The sequence below is a fragment of the Diceros bicornis genome, chromosome 22 (assembly GCF_020826845.1).
Source record: "Diceros bicornis minor isolate mBicDic1 chromosome 22, mDicBic1.mat.cur, whole genome shotgun sequence".
In the NCBI taxonomy this organism is placed as follows: Eukaryota; Metazoa; Chordata; class Mammalia; order Perissodactyla; family Rhinocerotidae; genus Diceros; species Diceros bicornis.
In genome coordinates this window covers 27,985,639-28,007,774 of record NC_080761.1, presented here as the reverse complement: position 1 = coordinate 28,007,774, position 22,136 = coordinate 27,985,639, and the positions used below count along the sequence as shown (strand labels likewise).

Sequence of the window (22,136 nt, the reverse complement as noted above, 5' to 3'; positions counted from 1 at the left end):
AATTGATTTCAAGGAATTGGCTTATGTGATTGTGGGGACTGGCAAGTTAGAAATCTGTAGGACTGAGAACTCTGGCAGGAGCTGATGCTTCAGTCCAGAGGAGGAATTTCGTCTTTTTCAGGGAAACCTTAGTTTTTTTGTTCTTGAGGCCTTTCAATGATTGGGTGAGGCTCACCCAGATTATAGAAGATAATCTCCTTTACTTAAAGTTGACGACTATAGATGTTAACCCCATCTACAGAATTTTTTCACAGCAACACCTGGTTTTTGATTGAGTCATTGGATACTATAGCCCAGTTGAATTGACACAGAACTAACTATACCTCACAATTCATGTGGACTCTCAAAGAAGGTGAGACAAAGTGCCTTTGAGGCTGTGGATAATTAATAGGGGATGAGATGAGTCTCCCAGGAAGCAAATGGCAGAGACCTTCAAGAGTTCCCTACTGCACTAAGACTAAAAGCCAAAGTCCCAATTGAGGACTGCAGCATCCTGCCTGAGCTGGTGCTGCCCCCACCCCACCTCTCAGACCTCATTTCCTACTTCTCTTTCACACTCCACTCCAGCCACACTGACCTCCTTGCAGTTCCCTCCTTCTGGAACTCTCTTCTTGATATGCACTTAGCTAATTTCCTCAACTCTTTAAAGTCTGTGCTCTTGATTATCTCTTCTCAGTGAGGCCACAGTTCTTCCCATCGTCCTCAATCCCACGTGCCCTTCTCTTTTTTTCCTTTTTCCATAGCACTTACCACCTTCCATACAATTCACTTATTTAGTTTGTTTACTGTTTAGTCCCTCCTCACAAACATAAACTCCTCAGTGAGGATCTTTGTTTTGATTGCTGATGTATTTCAAGCCTTTAGAACAGTGCCTGGCATATGGTTTAGGACCAAGAAATATTTCTTCAGTGAATGGAGGAGAAGGATAAAGAAGGGCAGTGCCACTCTGGAACTAATGGGGTGTGGTTAGGGCAGCTGAGTGGGACAACTTCGAGTAGATTCACATAGATTACAACGTGCATAAAGGTCCTTGGTGTTGTACAACATGGCAGCCCTTTAAAATAGATGAACTGATGATCGGTGGGTTCAAATTCCATTTCTTTCCGTAAAAAGCAGTAAAGGCTCCATAAAAGGCAAGTCCTTTGCTCTCTCCGAAGAGCAGGTATTAAACTGGATTGCATTTTTTTAACCCTTTTTATCACTGTGAAAGAAAATATACATCCAAATTGTTTTTAAGACGTGACTCTCATGTAACCATTTATTATTATGGGGTCTGAGGAGAGACATAATAAGAAATGATTACATGAGGTTCACGTGTTAGAGACAATTTGGTTTTTATAATTCCGTATTTCCACAATTTATTTCCTCTTCCCATAACCGGAAAAATCTTAGCTCTCCTCGTCAGGATTCTTAGAGATCAATGGTTCTGAAAGTGTGGTCCCCAAACTAACAGCATCATCATCACCTGGTAACTTGTTAGAAGTGCACCTCAGACCTACTGAATCAGCAGCTCTGGGGTGATTCTGATGCATTCTGAATCAGATTGCAGGGTGATTCTGAAGCCCTGGGTTGAGAACCACAGTTAGAGACCATCCTGCATTGAAAAATTTTCCTCTGTTTTTTTTATTTTCCTAGCAGCTAAGAAGATGTTGTTGAAATATACATTATGTAATTTGTTTTATATAAATAGTTGGGTTTCTTACTCCAAATATAAAACCGTATTTTATTGAAAGACAACCCACCCAGGAGATTCTGCTGTGTGCCTCCTGCCTCACCCATTAGATAATTCCTGGACTAGAGAATGTTTAAGAGCCTTAAATGATCAGGAAGGCCTTTTTCTAGTCTAATAATCTGGGAGGGCAGGAGAGAGGGATATTAAGCTCATATATCATTACTTCATTTCTATGTGTATGGCCCTCCTTTGGAAATTTTGCATAGGGTCCTCAAGGCTTGTTCAATTTAAGAAGCACTTTCTAGAACCATGCCTAATCCCAGAGAAAACCAAATTAACTCTCACCGTAAAGTCGTATGGAATCACACTCTTGGAAAACATGAATACTTGTTGAATTGCCTGCCTTTAACTCCAGGAGTAACCACGGCTGTGAAATTCCTTGGAAGGACCTCATCGGTGCTGATAACTGTAAAACCCTAGAGTAGTTGGTTAACAGAAAGCAGAGAGACATTCGTGTCTACGCTTAGCAGAACATGAGGGTCCCAGATCACATTTTAACGATGGAAGATAAATTAAAAGTGATCACCAGAACTCATTCTAAGCCTTGATTTTTTTTTCCAGTTTTTCTTCTGTGGCATGTGTTAGGTTAGTACCAAAATAACAAACATACCTTCCGAAGGCCCTGAGAGGGTTGGGCATTAACTCAGATAGTCTTGGTCAAGGATTCCAATGTGGCAAAGCTGAGGAAATTATAATATAATTATGTCTCATTCACTACATGTGTTAAATACTCTTTCCCTATACTTAGGGTCATTATGCCATTTTCATATTCTTGGACTAAGACCTGGATGTATGTTTGTCTCTTTATGAAGCTTTTAGGGATCCAAGAAATACTGCTTGCTAAACTGATGTCTTGTATGTTTGTATGTGTGTGGTTTTCTTTCTGATCAGAACATGGCTCCTAGTCATTGCGAGTGGTGTGCTGGTAGTGATTAACAACCAGCTCTCCAGATGAAAAAGCCTCAGTTTGTAGCATTTGCCAATTTCCATGGTATAAATATTCTTTCCATGATCGATTTCAAGTTATCAGTCTCACATTATTGCATGGAAAGGTTGGAAAAGATACACATGATTGGTGCTGTTGGATTGGTGCAAGCTAGCTCCAGCACATCATTAGAATGTAGAAAATTTGGAAAACAGAGGAAAAGATTTTTAAAAAGCAGGAAATAAATTCATGATATTGCCACTGGGAACAAAAATCAGTTTTGATATTGGATTACATTTCCTTATAGTATTTTGTTGATGTATTTTTATGCAATTGTTATCATTTTGTATATATAATTTTGTATTTTGCTTTTATCTTCATGAACATCATTTTAATGGTTGCATAATATTCCATCAAATTGATAGAAGATCATTTATTAGCCCTAATTGTGGACATTTAAGTAACTTTCTAATTTTTGATAATGCTATGTATCATTAGAGCATTGGATATAAATCTTCCTTCGCCTTTCTGGCTTTTTCCTTAAGACAGATTCTAAGATCAAATGGTTTTAATTATGGGGCTTGAAAAAATATTACCAGGTACCATCTAGAAAGTTTGTATGCTCCTACCAACAGTGTTTAAGAATGCCTCTCTCATTGTACCTTCACTACCACTACTTCTTTCTAAAGTTTCTGATAATTTGATAAGTTAAAAAGTTTGTTTAACATTTCATTTCTTTGCAAGTTTGCTGAACATTTTTTATGTAAATTGTCATTTCTATTTCTCCATTTTAAAATTTTCTGTTCATGTCAAGGGCTGCACAGTGAGGCAATCTCTGCCCAGGAGATTCTGCTATGTGCCTCCTGCCTCATGTATTAGATACTTCCTGGACTAGAGAATGTTTAAGAGCCTAAATGATCTGGAAGGCCATTTCCTGGTCTAGTAATCTGGGAGGGGGAGAGGGACACAAAACTTACCCCCTGTCTCCCCCTACTTAACATCTCTGGTTTCATCTTCTATTTCTCTTATCCACTCCGCTACAGCCTTACTATTCCTCGGATAATCCAGGCACACTACAGGGCAGACAGGTTCTTCCCCCATATATCTTCAGGGCTCACTCCCTCACTTCTTTCAAGGCTTTTTACAAGTGCTACCTCCAACAGGCTTTCTCTGATCCCCCTATCTAAAGCCATATCCCTCATCCCTACTCACTGTCTGCTTCTCTTAATCACTTTTCTCCATAGTATTTATCACCAGCTGATACTGTATATATTTTATTTGTTCATTGTCTGCTTCCTCTCTAGAGTATAAGTTCCATAGGACACATCCCTAGTGCGTAGGGGAGTGTTTGATGCCCAATAAATATTTGTTCGATGAGTAAGTATACCCCAGCCCTCTATCTAAAAGTTTAGTTTTATCTTGATAAAGACAAAATCAATTTATCTGCTCTCTTTAGACACTGAAGATGGTAACTATTTATAATATCTGTAACAAATATATTTCTAGGCTTTTTAAAGTTATGTTTTTATACAAGCAGAAGGTTAATATTTTTATGTAATGAAACCTTTTATTATTTCCATTCAAATTACACTTACAAAATTCTTTTTCATAAGGAGATCAGATAACTTTTCACCTATACTTTATTCTAACATTTTTATGGCTTGATTTTTCACACGTAACTCTTTAATACGTAAAGAATTTGTTATTGTGATAAAATGGAGATCTAAATTGTTTTGTTTTTTTCATGTAACTTACTGTTGGCGTTTTGTTGCTGCTAATGACATTGGTTTTTCTTTTAATCATGCTCCATAATATTTTAAAAGTTCCTCTCATGTAAAATCTATGGGTATCAAATCTCAATGACCATTTCTCAATTATCTCCAAGATATTTTCATGGTAGTATCTTTATATTTTAAAAGTGCTTTCCAATCTGGACTAAATATACTTGAGTTTGTTTTTGTTATCACTACAAGTTCTGATAAGATACAGAGCAAATAAAAGGAAATATAGTAAGAAGTTGGGTTCCCAGAAGTGGATGTATCAAGAACTAAAGTCAAATCCGCCTTTGGCCACATTTTTCCTGAAGCACCTGCCAGGTGTTATTAGGGCTGGAGAACTCACCCTTTTATTGACTCTCTCTTAAGCCCAATGCCTAACCCATAGTTGCTGCTTGATGAATATTTGTGGATTGAATTACAATGAGTCTTAGGGCATAGTGGCTTTCCAGGAAAGTATTCCAAGGAACAGCTTCTCTTTCCCATCTGTCTTCTGTTTTCTCTTCTCTTAGTTGCGGTCCAGTGCAGAGATCCATCCTGACCTGCTCACGGATTGCCTCACCGTGCAGCCCCTGCAGCCAGCCACTTCCCCACGAGATGCTGCTGATGCGGTGGTGGGACGCTCCCCGGGGCCCGGGCCTGACCTCTATTCAGGTAATGACCGCAAAAGCAGACCCAGCCACATCAAATACCTTTCTCTAGACCCTTCACTCTGGTTAAAGGGAATGATCACAATGAGAAAAATTCTCCTAACATCATCTGTATTTCCCTTTATCAATGGACTGCAAATTATCCCCCGCTCCTCCTCCCCATCTGATTCCTGAGTTGGGTTTGGCAGCAGACTGTTTTTTCTCGTAAGGAAACAAAGTAAAATAATGCATTAGCTCTTTTAGTTCTGGACTTCTGCCAAAAATTCAGAGCACCCAACCCTCCCAGGTATCTTAAATTTATTAACTTGATTTAGACTCAAAGGAAATGTTTCCTTCCCCCTTAAGCAGGTAGAAGGCTGCATGTGGATTTCTTAATGGAACAGTCATTATTACCTTTGCATTTTAAAAGGATACCCCAGGTATCTAGGAAAAATTTCACATCAGTAAAACAACTTGTAAGAATGACCATTAATGTTTGTCAACCATGGGGTGGGGGAGGATGGGATGGCACTCCCAGACCAGCTTCCTTCTGCCTTGGTTTGAATAATAGGTGACTCCAGATTTGGAAATTTTCACGTATGTGGTGAAAAATAAGAAAGGATTAATATGCAATAAGGAAGTTATTTTTTTCGTTTACTTTCTTAGCCTGGATTTTTGTGCATTTTCCACTCTATAATGGTGATGTACTTGTGCAAACATAATTGGTTATCATCCTCACATAGGGAAAGCTCTTACTGTCATGGTATGAATATGAAAGCAAAAGTCCCACCAGCTCCACATTCCAGACAATGGGAATTTTCTATTTTCTGTGGGTTGCGAATCCCACTCCCACCACCATCTGATTCCAGAGCCAGGTTTTGGCAGCAGACTGTTTTTTCTTTTGAAACTACTAATAAGCCATAAAGAATTAAGAATTTACTGATGCGTAACAGTGGAATAGGAGAAAGACCATGCTTGTGTAACTTTTTAAGCTCGACAGTTCTCAGTTGATCCAAATGCAGGGGAAAGGGCATAAAGCAAATATTTCAAGAGGGTCAGTCATCAAGGCATTCTTAATGTCCTCCTAGCATTGGTGGCCCTTTATCAGTTGCTTTGGGTACTGTCTCTTGGAGAAAACAAAGCCTCTGCTTTTTGAGACCCTAGGAGATGAGATTAAAACTTATTTGAAGGGCTGGCCAAATCTTACAGAGGTTTCAGGTACAGGTACATATATATACAAGAAATATGCTAATGTACGATGTTATCAATGTACATAAATATTTTGTATTAGATGTATACACGAAAAAGTGTGACTAGCTTTTGTTTGCACATATGTCTGATTTGCCAAATATTTGATATATGAACATTTATTCTAGCACATTAAATTAACAATCAGTTTAAAACAGTCTATAGAACATTTCTCTACTTCTTCAGTCGATAAATCTGTGATCTTACTAGAGACCTGGAACCCAACAGTTAAGAGTCAATGCTAACCAGAATCGATTGGAAAATAGCTCAACGTTCAGTATAGTTTATGATGATAGGTTAGTCTTGTTGCATTTAAACCTCTTGGAAATAGATTTGGGAATCTATGATATCTCTATGGAAAACATTAGTACCTTTACTATATGTAGCATACAGCATTTGGCTCATTTTCAAAGCTTAGGAGTCACATTTGTCTTGGTGTGTGTTTTTGTATGTCTGGTAGTGTTGTTAAAGTTTTTAAGAGGTTTAGTTTGAAATGACTTTGTCATTCCAAACAGAATTCCTCTTCCTGTTCATGACTCTTTTACTTTTCTGCATTTGACCTTCAAAAAGATTTTGAGCTCTTAGTTTTGAGCCTCCAGCTGTGGCAGGTGAGCTGCCGTAATGGGCCCGAGGAGCCTAAGTTGCCACAGCGTCCACAAAGCATCTTATGATTGATTCTAATTTTCTGTGACTCGGGGAACATTTGAAACAGGCAGGTGGCCATCTTGCTTAACTTTGTTCCTGGAATTTTACTTCTTGAGTTAGCTTATAACTGTGAAAGTTTAATTTCTCTGCTTCCTTCTTTATTCCTGCTTCCGTTGGGTTCTATTTTACTTTCTTTGTTCTTGCCTTTTTTTTATAATTGATTACGTCTTCTGCTTTACTGAGTAGGCAACAAACCCAGAGCAGAACGAGGCGGGAGGAAAAACTAAAAAACAAAGATTTTAAGCCTTCCTTTTATATTTTCTAGAAATGTATTTGCCAGGAGTTCACACCAGTTTCAAACCTGTGCTAAAGATCTATGGAAATAAGCCAAACAGTGAAAAATGCCAAAGGAAAAGGAAACTGCTCATCAATTAGTTTAATGTAAAGTCTGAAGTGTTAAGACAATTTAACGAAGATTAAGACTTGGCTAAATGGCAAAAGTACTTGAAGTTGTTCCCTTTACATTCTATTATACAAACGCAAGAAAAATATTTGTTTAATGATTGTCAAGCACTTATACCTTTATGTGCTAGTAAATTGATTTATCATAAAAATATTTTGATGGAAACCTGTTAGTACATATGGGCGTAGGATCAGAAGCAGTTTAGCATTGAACGCTATTGATTTTTTAGAAGCCACAGCAATTGAGGACTCATGGTTTGAAGAAGTCACAGTTTTGAAATGGAAATTTTTAGTGGCTAGTAGACAATGATTTGTAAGATTCCAAGAGAGGGATAGTTCACAGAGCATTAAGATGAACAAGGAAGATGGCAGTTCTGACACACAACTCTTGCACGTCTCCTAACTTGTTGGCTTCCCTTATTGAAACAAACTTTTCAGATTGGTAAGACAGAGTTTGATTGGAAAGGATTACCTGAAAAGACTTTTATTTCTGTGGAAGGAAATAGTGCCCCAGGTTAAAGCAGCCAGGTATCACTTGAGACCACGCTGAGGACAATTTTAAATTGAGGTGTTTACTTTTCTACTACTTGAAAATCCGGTCTCCCCAGGCCTGCTCCTGAGCTAATCTGAGGGCAATTTTGTGATCTAACGGGTGGGCCGGGGCAGTGATGTGCAATTCTCAAGAATGGCTCACTTACATTTTCTGCCCTTTTGTTCAGAGGTTCTATACCCCAGATAGATAATGCTGCAGGCCAACCTGTAAATTTAGGTGATTTCTCTGATAATCTGAGGGAGAAATGTTTCATAGCCAGTAGATCAAGGTGTGAATGCCACTTTCAACGCTTAATGCCTGTGTAGGTCTTCTTGTCAGCTCCCTTGATGAGCTAATGAAGCAGATAAGCCTACATTAGTGAGTCTGCAATATCATGGACAGCCTGGACCAGGACCTGGACTTGGTAAAGGGTCCATTCACCAACAAAGAATGTTCTATGGAAGAAGATCTGTCCCATGGGTGATCACAAAAGTTATGACTCCCTCCAAACTGAAACTGTACGGTAGATTCAATAAAACATGGCCTTTGCAAATGGCCTTAGCCATGAAGATATCATAGAGGGCCAATGTGGTTGAGATATTTGAGTCCCACAGAAACCACCCATCATGTGAGGAGTGAATGCAGCAGGAACAAGGAAATCTGCAAGAATGAGGGCATTTTATTGGTACCGTTTCTATTGGGTTATAAAGTAATTTTAGAGCTTACAAGTCCTGTTGAATTATCCCAATTTTGAATGTGACCTTAGATTTTTCAGGAAAAATAATGTTATGTTCAGATATTATAGGGAATTGTAGAAGGAAAGTAAAGAATTTTTTTAGAGCAGGAATTTTCGAAGTCATATATTGTCATTTCCTTCCCTTCTCCCTCATCACTGGGAAATGAAGCCTTCTCTCTTGCAATACTGTCACTTTTTATAATAAATAGCATGATATTAAATCCATACAGGATTTAACATACTTCGTGAAATAGTTTTGTGTTAATGTAATTTTATGGTATATGTTTTAATACATTTTCTACATTCCTAAGTTGAGTATATTTGCTATCTTGGGACAGCTTGCAGAGTTATATGGGTTAGAAATAATTTTATATAAAAGTGCCTCATATAGTCTACTCTCAAAAACTGGTTGTTAAGTTAGGGACTTTATTAGAAGGTTCTAAATTGGCACACAAATTTCCCAATAGGTTAAAATTTTAGGAGAATTATGAAGATCAAATAGATTTACAGGTCAAAAAGACCTATAGATTTAGCCCTTCCTAGCCCAGAGCCAATCCTTTAGGGTGCATTGAATCACCTGGAAGGCTTGTGAAAATACAAATTGCTGGGCCGTCTCTAGAATTCCTGAGTCCATATGTCTGAGTCCCAAGAATTTGAATTTCTGCCAAGTGTTTCTAAAAAGTTCTCAGGTAACAGTGGAGGCTGCTGGTCCAAGGCCCACAATTTGAAAACCACTGTTCTGCATCATAAAATGTGAGAATCTGACTTCTAGCAAAACATGATCTGAATTTCGACTGGTGAGAGTTACAATAAGAATTGCCCCTAATTAACTAGATGGGCGGAATCTTTTCACAATGTATATGTATATCAAACCATCATTATGTACATTTTAATAAAATGTACATTAAAAAAATGTAAATTTTAAATATCTTACAATTTTTATGTCAATTAAACCTCAATAAAGCTGACATTTTAAAAAAAGAATTTAAAAATCAGAGAAAAATTTTCCCATGAAAACAATGTGATGGAAATCTGTCCACAAAAGACAATTTAATGATTATAGCTGATATGCTGTATATTTACAATAATAAATAGAATAATGCTGCTCTAGTACTTACAATTAAATAATTGCAAAGATAATAAAAAGGAATCAAATAGTGAAGGAAAAAAGAAAATTGCCCTGTAATATATATTTTTGTTTCTCACTACAGAAAATCTATAGACGGATATTAAGCTTGTCTTTCCACACCATTGTTATAATGGCACTGCCCGTATTTTGATTAAGAGTAAAATCTTATAACTACCCAAATCGAAAATTAAAATTTCGATTCCCAGCCAGCACCGGGCACATTTGTTTGTATGCAGCTAATGTTAATGACTTTATGTGTTTGCAAGGTGCTTAATTTGGTGCTTCAATTTTCCATATCCACTTATTCCCTTGTATTCATGTTAATTTTTCATGCAAGATTAAGCTGAATTATTCAGTTTTACAATATGTTCGGGTTTGTGCTGTAAAAATATTTTTGTGGGTGAGCAAAAACAATTCCATGCCTCTTGGAGGAGGAGAGGAAAGCAGTGAAGCTGGGCACGTGTAGCTTTATTCTCACTGGGCAAAGTCTTGGTTATCTTTATACTATTATTTCTCCTTTTCCTCATTTTATGTTATTTTGCCAGCACTCAAATGGGGTATGAGAAGGAAAGATTGGATCTACTTTGAAGTGTACCCTGAGCAGGACTTAGGAAACAGAAGGATGGCAAAACAGAGAATTCAGGATAGAATTTCTTGAATGAGAAGCTAATAGCTTTTGTGATTAGGAAGTTATGAGCCAAGTTATGAGCTTCAACTGAATCTACCTTCTGAAGAAAGAGAGAAATAGGTACTTATGTCTCTTTCATGTGAAGAATAAAGAAAAAAAGAAAGTGGGCATTTTCAGGGTGTTTGTAGTCACAGTGTAAGTTCATTTTTTACACTTGTATGAGCACTGAAAATAAATGTTAAGAGTAGCATAAAACTCTAAAGTGAAGGACATCACTGAATTAGCTTGGATATTGTCATGTTTTACTGTTAACAGTAATAAGAAAGCATATTGCAGGCACTGAATAAAGAGGATATCGTGGATTGACTCATTCCACACGACCAATACTATCTCCAAAGACTGGCTTTTACAGTATCTTCCTCCTCAATTTTGCCAGAGAATGGTCTGCCCCATTCAGGTGCCCTCGCCATGACTTGAACCATTAATACTGCCTAAACCAGCAGGCATTGATTCATCAGAGGTTATAGCTGCCTCCTTGGCTTCTTAGTTTTCCTACCTAAGTTTCAAGGCTGCTCTAGCTTCACTTTCATGACACCATTTCTAGTTGCTATCTGGGCCTTGCTTCTTCCACCCCACTCCTGGTCTCTCAGTGAATTTAGCTGCTCATGTGTAGCTTCTGCTCTGACTGTCCATCAGCTCTGATTTCTGTTAACAAGTCTGTTAACACCTAACCACACTCTAAGAAGTCAGCGATTTATAATCTTCATTGGAACCTTTCCCTGGGAATTTAGTTAAAGTCCTATTTCCACCTTCTAAGAGGGGCTGTAGAAAGTGAGCTATTCACTATTCAAAAGAAAAGGGGATAAACTTCTCATCAGCATGCATAAGAATTTGCTCCTCAGACTGGTTCACAGGGATGCTCATCAAGTTTTCTGAGAAATGGATGCACTTTATGAAAAATGCAATGCAACTGCCCCAGAAGATCTTGTGATTTTATGGTAAAGTAATGATCTAGGGTCCGTAGTTCTGAAGTACTAAGGCAGTTTTGGGTTATATCTATATAAAAGTAAGGATGGGTGGTATTGAATGTCTCTTTTCTTAAGTCATATTATTGGCCGTGTTTTGTACAATCCCTTTGACCAGCTATGTAGCCAATCTATGCTCAAATGGAACATTTGCAAATGGAAATGTTACTTCTTCCTCTAACTCAAATTTATTTTCCTTTTTTTTTTTTTTTTATGAGACTGCATATAAGACCGCTCCCTGCAGCTGGTAGATGCTCCGCTGATGCTCCTTTCTTTTTTTCCTTCCTCTTTGCTTAAAAGCTTAGAGAATTACCCAAGTCAATGTCTGTGACAGGGACTAGAACCCCTTCTATCCATTCTTTTTAGTACTGGTTGCTACTATTTGAGTTCAGAAATAGCTATCCTGAGATAAAGTGTTCCTTCCAAGAAGAATTCAAGTCAAGTTACGGGACTCCCATATTCTAAGACCCATTTTCATATCAGTAAATTAGACATTTTTTCTGTTGCCCTAAAGAGTAGAAGTATACTTAAGCTGGTCATACAGAGTGCCAGTGTAGCTCGTTGAAAAATGAGCTTAATCAACAGAGAATCTGTGAGGGTGAGGTAGGTGGAGGAAGGAAGAAATAGGATTGATGGGCTCAACCAACACAGTTTTACACAGTCATTGTGTTGGCTTTGCTGAGGCATAGCCTTGGGCCCTCCTGATGTCATTTTGTAAGTAGACTCTTCCAGGCCATGTCATTTATCTCAAAATATACTCCCACGAGTCTAGAAAACTATTCTTGACTATTTGCTTACCTCAAATTTAGTTTCCATATTTCAAAAACAGTTCCCTACTCTTTTCATGATGGTTCTTAGTAGTTAACATGCAACAGATAATTTTATTACATCACAGACCAAGTCTGGTCTGCCTGCCTCCTGTTTTTGGATGGCCTGAGAGCTAAGGATGGTTTTAAGATTTTTAAATGTAAAATGTAAATAAGACTGTTATTAGCCTTTAGATGAGAAGAGTTGCTCAAAAAATTGAGGCGATTGCCTCTTGCCTGCCAAACCTAAAATATTTACTATCTGGCCCTTTACGGAAAAGGTTTGCCAACCACTGCTTTATACTTACATCTGGAGCATTTATCAGTGACTGAGTGAAATCAAGGAAGCTTTTGGCTTTCATATATTTGCTCTAATTTTGTTTTAAAAATCTGCCAATACATATAGATTTTGTTGATCCCCATAACATATTTGACTTAGCATATAACTTTAGTAGTCTTCTAGCCCATGGGTTTGCTAGGATTTTTATAGGGCCCAGTATTTAAAACAGGTCACAGCAGAGCTGTTTCAGTTGAAGGGATCCAGACCACATGTACCACCCATTGCCCAGCACTCCTTGTCCTCCCTCGGGCAATCTATGGAACCTCAAATACAGTGACTCAAATGGAATTATTGCCGGTTAAAGTCATCACATTACAAGCAGACATCTACAGAGACAGCCTGGGCCATGGTGGAAGGGTGTAAGCCCTCATTAATATGGCTCCTCCGTAGGAGAAAGAAGCTGCCAGAAGAGAGCAGGACTTGGTTCTGGTTATGATGAGCCCCCAGGGCTGGCAGAGATATCAGAGGGAGCAGTCATGGTTTAATTCTATCCAGGTCTATTTTGCCTAAAAAGAAAAGAGTCTCAAACCCTTGAATATGAAGAATTATATTTTCTAAAATCCAGGACTCTTATAGACATATACATGAATGCCCAGGAAAAGAGCAAAAAGTTGAAATATCAAACTTTAGGAACCCATCTGGTCACATTCCAACAGGAAAGTTGCTTACTTCCTCAAAATACACTTTCTCCCAGCAACAAGATGCATGAAATTCATATAACTGAAGACTGAAACCTCCATTCCACAGATAGTGAAAAGCTTTTAAATAAAAATTCCTTGAGAAAGGTTGTATATGTGCATAAATTCATGATAACATGTGAATGACTTATCAGAGTCTATCTTGAGAGTAAAGTAAACTAGGAGATAACACTGAGCACCTGAAGGCAAAATGGGAAGAGAGTCCACTTTGTGGGCAAAGTGTGAAAAAGGGGGAAAGGGGTTCCCTGAAGTCACAACAAAACCAACTTCATCACCTATGCAGTTTTTCCTGGGGCTAGTGGTAATTGCAGACTTTGGTGCCCCTCTAGATATAGCGCAGTTCCTCAAAAGGGCTGTTGTTACTCCATTTTATAGAGCTAGGAAGGGAGAGGTTTCCTGAGAGAGTTCAAACAGAGTTAGTAGATCAGCCCTTGAATTGGCTTGAAAAATATTGCATTAAAAATTGGATTGGCTGTCTGTGCTAAAAATCTGTAAGAAGCCTTCGCTGTGAAATGCTTTCAGAAGTCACGTGAAAGTAGATTGGGTGGGGTTGTCTCTGTAGTATCTGAAAGTGAGGAAACACCTTTTGTAGTCAACATGGAACAGGTAGGAGATAGCTAAAGGAAGGATAATGAGGAGTTAAACCCAATATTTTTACTAAAATTTTTGTTTTTGTGGCCAAGTTGGACCTTATTTCCAAAGAAAGAGTTGAAGAGCATTCCTGTAAGACCTTCCTGGAATGGTTGGCCATACCTGCTCTATCTTTCTTTCTGCCCTCCTCCTCTGCCCACCCTGGGGCATAATGTAACACACAGGGGCAGCGCTGGGTTTTTCAGAAGGTAGTCAGAGTTGTTTGCTCGTTCAAATTATTTTACTGACTTTCTGAGTAACTAACTCTCTGCGAGTGAATAAGTAGGCAGGTTGGGAGGCGGACTGAAGAAAGATAAGATATGAAATTTGAGGTTAGATTGTCATGCATTGTGTGGAAAGACCCAAGAGGGCTGCATGAAATGTTGGTCCCAGAAAAGTTGAGGGAGCTGCCAGATGATGCCATTCTACTTGTAACAAAATGTCTTTGTTCTGAAATGCAGCTGTTTCAAGAGCTTTTCCTAACATGAAGTTAATTACACCTGGTATTTCAGAATGTTTGATGGTAACCTTTGGCGTTTATGTGGATGACATCAGCCATTATCTTCTCGTTGTATCGCAGTGTATTCCAGAAAGACATCTAAGCATGTATCCTCTTCCAAACACTAATAACTTCTTCCCTGGCTATAAATCCAGCTGCGTGATGTGGAAATGTAATTGGGCAGCCTACACAGAAGTGTGGAGTTCATGTGGGAATATCTATTTGTAAGAGAACCTGAATATTCATGTAACTGTCCAGACATCAATAAATTCTCATTTTACCTTATTTATTTCTGTTCCCCAGTGAACAGCAGCAGTCTTAAGCTCAAAGTTAATAGGCGTGTTCTTCAGAGATGTACTCTCTCTTACCTTAATAGAATGTCTCCCTAACACATTTGTTTATCGGTTGCCAGGTAGCTCTCCCATCAGGTGACATGAGTATATTTTCTTTGTCTTAGTGCACAGGTGACAGTTACCATTGTTCGCCATCAGTTAGCTTGGGATAGCATGTCAAGGATGTACGGGTGGTGTCATTTTAGTCTGACAGCCACCTGATCCGGTTGAGAAAGGTTTGTTTCATTATCCTCTTATCAGGGCTGCTGGATAATGATACTCTACACCGCAAAGTGAGAGAAAAAAAAGACAGGCAGAAAGAATAGATGTTTAGGGATTGGCAATATTAAAATTATTCATGCCTCAAGGAGAAGGGAAAGATTAGAGAGATGACTGTGCAAACGCTGAAGAAGCTACTTTTTCCTAATACAGGTGGAATGTGGAATGATGCCCTTCCTGATGGAGAAGGAGGGGAAGGGGAAAAGTGCCCAGACAGTAGGAGGAAAAGAAAAGAAAACTAGTCCCTTCTACTAATAGGCAACAAGACAAGGATTAGCTGAGGCATCTCTCTCATTCTCCAGTTAACCTCAGTATCAAATGCAGCCTTACAAGTGACCCTGACGGGGCATTTTCCTTGTTAGAAAACTCTCTCTGGTTTGTGAATTTAGGTTGTGAGAGCATCTTCCACTGAATGACAGTGCAATTAAATTTCTCCAGGCTGAAATGCAAAGAACCGCAGAAGGTATTGAGGCCTAAATTTTCACTATTGGGGACCGAAACTCCAGTCACCTCCAATATTGGTCATTTTCTTCAGAATGACTGAAGGGAAGTCTTTTTTGAATTCTGCAAGTTAACCATGGCTGGATCTTTACACAATTAGAGAAACAAACAAAAAGGAGTGCTGAAAGGTAAAAATACTTCAAGATAAACTAAGCTTCAAGAGGGACAATTGTGTTGACATTTTAGTAACAGCCCATTTTCACTCCTTAACAAAGTGCAGTCATGCATGAAAATGACTTGTTATCTTTTAAACTGAAACGCATTAGCATTACGGTTGTAACTCAAAGGTGTATATTACTCATGTAAAATAAAGTACAACATTTTAACCCTTTGAGGATTCTTTTGTGGGCCTTGAGCACTTTAGCAACTTGCATTAGAAAAATTGAACAAAAAATGCTTATTTTTAGAGAATATGATGTATATGCTCTTCTACATTTTAAAATGACCTAGTCCACTGTTTATATTTATATACATCTTCAGGTAAAAGGCCATACTTTATTGGAGATTTACCATTCTGGAGCAACATATGCCTTTGTCTTCATCCTATTAACAATAGTAATAGTTAAAATAATATAAATAGCCAAAGAATAGCAACAATGGCTTATTGAGCACTTAACCATGGTCTAGGCACTGTGCTAAGTGTTTTCTATATATAATGTAATCCTCCTCACCATCCTGTGAGGTATTATCCTTATTTAAGATGAAGAAACTGAGTTTAGCTTAAGTGACTTGCTCAAGACACATTGCTAGTAATTGGTAAGGCTAAGATTCAAACCCAGGTCCATCTGACTCCCAGTGCGTGCACTTTGTTCTCTTAATAACCACCCTGACATCTCTCTCGAGTGCCCAATTTCTGGTGATGCTGAAAGAGTCACAATTTTTATTGCAGTTCAACTGTTTCTTGAATCTTTCCCAGGTTCAAATTTCCCCTGATAGCAGGGAAGTTGGGGAGGGGAGACAGAGAGACAAGATTGAGCTCACCATTCGCATGGGGCCTCTAATTCTTTTTAATATCTCAGTGAATGCTGACTTAGCCTGGTTTCATTGATTAGCTTACCCCTGTGTGCCCAGACCCTGGAAATACTGCCCAAGAAACGAATGGTGAGCCCATACCTCTTCCCATGTACCAGCCACCAAGCGTTAAATGTCATTTCTCAGGGTCCCAGCATTACTCAGGCACTCATTATAAGTGAATTCACAGTCCACGGATAAGACTGGTTCCCCCTTTCCTATGAGAGCCATTTCCATTATGAAGAGCAATGCCATGGCTTTTGAAGTAATCGTAAATGACTCCAAAGGCAGATTTACTCTAGCAGCTCGGTGGCTACATATCTGCACAACAAATCTCTTATTCGTGCATTATTGACAGAGGCAATGGCCCTTCAGCTCACAACATCGTGCTCGCTTGTGGTAAGAGGTACATATATCTGATTGCTTGTGAATAACGCCTCCCTGCCTTCTTTCTTTCCCACCAGTGGATCGATATGCCCTTGACAAGCATCTGAAATCTTTATTTGGAAAAAAGCACATTTCCTGCCAGCTGTTTGTTTTCCAAACCAAGTAATTCAGTTAATTTCTTGGCTGAATTAATTTTCAGAGCTTGAAAATTTCTCTTATCCATGCTGAGGTCACTTCGGTGCTTTTAGGATAGGTAGGAACAGAAATGGGAATATATCTTTTGCATCCTAACCAGCATTTGGTGGTTAGAGCTACCCGTGTGCATTGTGTGTGGTGGGGGAGGAGTGCCTAGTGACTCTAAGCAGCCTTAGCAAATGGAGCGTGCAGGGGTTCTGATACAGTATCAACACTCTTATGACTTTTCTTGAATCCATCCTGCCTTTGGAAGGCAATATAGTGTAGTGGTTAGGGGCATGTGATCTGAAATCAGACTTCCTGAGTTTGAATTCCAGCTCCACTACTTACCAGCCACATGACTTAGGCCAGGTAACCTAATCAGGAACCCGATTAGGCCTCAAGCTCCTCATCAGTAAACTGAGGAAAGGTTTGCAAAGTACTCAATAAATGTTAACTATGATTCTGAGGGTGAGCAAGAAAGTGAAATGCAGCTGAGATATATATGGTCCAGCACCCACTGCTCAAAGTGGAGTCCCCAGACTAGCAGGCTCAGCATCACTAGGGACGTCGAGAGTTTGATAGAATTTTGGAATCTCAGCACTCCCTGCATCCAAGACCTAGTGAATCAAAATCAATATTTTACCTTGGTGATTAGTTTGCAACTTAAAGCTTGAGGAGCAGGACTCTAGCTGCCCATACAGTTTTGAACTGGAATATTCCCTCCAATTGGCTGTTTTTAATATACCTCAGCCTGGCAAGGGAGGTCTTCTTCCTTGTCCTCTAAAATGATGAAAATGTAGTCACCAAGCAGTGCCTATGGTAGCCTTCCTTGGCTCTAGGGATGGGCCTGAGACAAGTAGACTTCATTTTGAGAAGCTACTAATACTCTTTGCCTCCTTCTATTCACATAGTGAATACGTGACAGCTGAAGTATCCCCAAGGGAGCCCTGTCTGTCCCTATTAGAAAGAGAGATTATTTTCATTTGGATAGTGAAAGAGCTATTAACCCAGATTAACCTGAGCTAGTTAAAGGCACCAGCCTAGAATGCCTTGGTCCCCTTAGCTGGTGAGATGGCATCTGGGGACCACATAGATTAACAGATGCTGGTTTGTCAAAATTACAAAGCCCAACTGAGTCACCTTCACCTACTCCTACAGGAGATGGGGTGGGGGACAGCAGTAAGCCAAGCCCCAGAGAGAAAGCCCAAAGCAGCAAGGAGGCCAGCTCTTTGTCCTTTGCTGAAGGCAAGGCTCACAAATTCATCTCAAGACGAGGCTTTTATTTCCTTGGGGAGTCCACCATCTCTTAATCACAAAAGCAGTAAGAATTTCCAGTGTGTTCCTCTGCCATGCCTAATCAGTTGTTCCAGCTGCCAGTCATCACCGCTGTCTGGAGGTTCACCTAAAAGCTCTCTTCTAGCCTTGAAAGCAGCACTGACCCCCGAGGTGACAGCAGACAATGAAGCCTGCCCCCGTGGGCAGCCTGTGTGTGCCGGTTGATTTGATCACAGCAGTTTTGTTAATATTGCCCTGGATTCTGGAGGGATTGGTGCTCTTCCTTATGCTTTGATTGATAGGCCTCGTTGTATGCCCCATTGGTTGGGTTTGGAAAATCATTTTGAGTGTGTATGGAAGAAAACTTTTCCTTTGGTGAATGACCTTACAATTGCACTCTGTCATGGAGATTTTCTTCCTAGGGTTAAAAAATTACTTGGCAAAGCCTGAGTATTTGTCTAGAAGCATATGTTATGGTGGGCAGATCTGTGGGAAGTCGGCAGGTATTCAGACTTCGAATATTAAGAGAGCAGCACCTGCTTGTTACAGAGTAGGGGCTGGAAAATTGTGTTTGAAAGAAAGAATGAGTGAATGAACGAATGAATGAATAAAAGAATATTTTTAGACTATGGTAAGTAAGATGGGATCCTGGATATATGACTGTGATATAGTCAGAAATTCCTAGAATTTGGTGTAAGCAGGAGAGGCATTTCCTGTGCCATCGGGACAATTTCTGAGAAATATGGATCTTTGGTAGAGGCCAAGGACAGTCCTATTGAAGTCACAGCTATCTGACTCCAGAGTTTTGTCCATTTTATTAGAAGCGTATGTGAGATGGGGGTTGGATGAATGCTGGAAAGCCATGTTTGTGTCTGTTGTTGCTTCCTCTAAATCTCTGGTCATTACATTGGTCACACGCAACATCTACAACTAGCAGTTTTGCCCTGAACTCTGCATGCAAAGTGCTCTGTGTACACACTGAATTATAAGCTTCTTTTAGGTTATCTCACCAGAAGAGAGTTTGTCCTCTCCTTCTTATCCCATCTGTTAGAAAATAGAGGCAAGTCACGGGCCTCATTTTGCCGAGAGGTGATTTCTCACATCCTATGTAAGAAACTCTCCATTATACTTTCCAAATTCAGACTTTAAATTGAACCTAAAGCCCTCCCTTTCATATTCTCATGGGGCCCCTAGGCAAAGGGCCACTGCCTGTTCCAGTGCCATTCATCACTGTAGCAGTGGAAGGAAAGGCTGTAGGTGTATGTTTGACTGTTACAGGCAACACCTGACCTCAGCACAGCTGGAGGGCACATTTCTGAGCCTTCAGCCTTGTACCATACACCGCTTACACCCCACCTCACATCCTCTCCACCACCTATTCCTACCGGCGGCCACTGCTATGTGGCAACCAGCTATACCAGCGTAATTTGGCAGCACCTTCCCTCAACTGTTCCTCGTACCTCTGGCTTTCTGCCCTCAGGCTTCTCTGATGCCTTGGTGTTGGGCGTTTGTTAGAACTTTTAGCTACTTTGGTACATGTGCCTACTTGGAAGTGTGAGAGAATTAACACTCTGAGTCAATCCTTGACCAGTGGGGAACAGGAGTTGGTAGATAAATGTTCCATTCTGTCCCTGTCCTGCTCACTGAGCCCTAGATGGACTCCATTGGCAAAATGTGTTTGTCTTTGCTCAACAAACAAATGTGAATGATGCTGTCGGAGATAGTAGGCACCAAGAGTGTCTTGTTCCCTAGTCTCTCCCAGGACCTAGCTCAGTGTCTGCCACATGGTAGGTGCTCCATAAATATTTGTGGAGTAATTGGCTGCTAAGAGAGGAATGAGAAGAACACACAAGTAACTGCATACAGAACAAAAGTATTAAAATAAGTAGAGAAAGGTAAAGGACATTACAGTCAAAGCACAGTAGCATAAATTGTCATGATATATTTGAGGTGTGGTCAGTTATCTGGTTTGGCTGGAGTTTAGGGCACATTCTGGGGCCACAAATAAAATAGTGTGTTAAAGCACTTTGAACACTGTTCAATGCTCTACACTAGTAAGCCTCGGTATTTTGGTAGGATTCTTACATAGAGGTCTGTTCCCCTCACTAAACTGTAGCCTCCTCAAGGGCAGGGACCCACACAGAGTAGAGTGGCTAGCATGTAGTAGGCACTTAATAAATATTGAGTTTAAAAAATAATGATTGGAGGATGGATGGATGGATGGATGGTTGGTCCTGGCTATTATTTGGGATGAAAGAGAGGCCCTTAACCAGGCCTAGCTTTCAATGTGCAGCAGGCTGCAAACAATACCAAATTTCCCAGCCTATTTCACTGCAGCTAATGCAAAAATGTAGCTAATATAGCTAATGTAGACCTCTGGGAAGCACCACATTTTCTGTTGAACCATCAAGTAGAGCATAGAATGTGCACACCAAGTTTCCCTGTTGCCTGTGGGTTTGTAAACAGCAGGGGCAGTGCTTCCCTTGTGATAAACACACACACACACACATACATACAAAAATACCTCCAGGGGAGAATAAGTGATGGGTGCCTTCAGCAGCTACAACACAAGAAATAGGAGAGCTCACGTTTCTACACTAAGGCAGAAAAAAAAAATTAGCTGTGTTTCCACAGTGTCTCTGTGACCTCTTATTATTCCATTAGTTTTTGGAATAATATATAAAACACCCAGCTCCATGCTGACAAACAGCAATATTGAAACTATTGCCACAGTCAATCCAAACAGCCTTCTCCCGTGGGTAAAATTATTATTTGGGATACAAGCAGATTTGTGGTTGCCTGAGCAAACTGAGCATAAATGAGAGTAGTGATTCATAAGGTGACTCTAGCAAGTTTGCTTATGTGCAACTTTTCTGGAGGCTGACACACAACAGAAGCTCTGCATTGCCTTTTTGAGCTGGTAAGCATTTTCTAGTCTTACCACCTCTTCAGGACTTGGAGGGCTGTGGAGGATGCAGGCTTCTGAGGACAAGAGTTAACCTGACACAATGCTGACTTACCAGAAATAAACCCTTCAGATCAGATCACACCCTTGTCAGTAGCTTTTTGAACGGGAAGATGGTAATTCTATCTCTTCACATATTCCTTTAGGTACTTGAACTCTTGTTCCATTGGATTAAGTTTTGGGGGGCTGGGTCATCTGGGGTATTAATTCTATCCTGGAGAGGTTGGAGAAAAGTGGTACTGGTCTAAAAATACAGCTCCCTGAACTTTTAAACCCTCAAATCTCTTTGATTATGTGGCTTCTTTTTCTTAATCCTGAACCTGATTTCTTTTATTTTTTTTAAATCCATTTATTCTTTGATATCAGTAGAGTAAGTTCAAAAAGAGCAGAGAGGGGTATAAAGCTCAGCATAGCTTTGTATAGAGAAGGAAGTTAAAGAGAGTCAGCATAATGATGCTGGTATGATTGCAGCATAATGAGATGTCTGCTGAGTAGGTCCCAGACACTGAGAGAGCCTCTCTGATAGTGATAGACTCTGCAAGTGACAAGCTCCAGTTTCTTCTGTGGCATCGTACCAATTAGCTGATCTAAATGGGCACATATTTAAGTTTGAGGTCACGTACAGTTCTCAAAGTGTAGGCTGCCCCTACGAATGAGGCTGTAACTCACTCTTTGTGTTGTAATCTGCAGCAGAGGGGGAAGATCTGGAACTGCATGTGAGGCCCCCTTTTCATGTTTTGTGGTGCTGGAAGAGGACTCATTTTTGATGA

General features: G+C 39.7%; 1 protein-coding gene across 1 annotated transcript in view; it reads left to right on the top strand.

Moving 5' to 3' along the window:
• The window catches only part of GLIS3 (GLIS family zinc finger 3), a 422,334-nt gene that overhangs the window by 356,147 nt on the left and 44,051 nt on the right, over positions 1-22,136 (top strand). Inside the window, exon 6 of the mRNA XM_058565743.1 lies at positions 4,945-5,086. Within this exon, the coding sequence (XP_058421726.1) occupies positions 4,945-5,086 (142 nt within the window). The remainder of the gene's footprint in view (positions 1-4,944; positions 5,087-22,136) is intronic.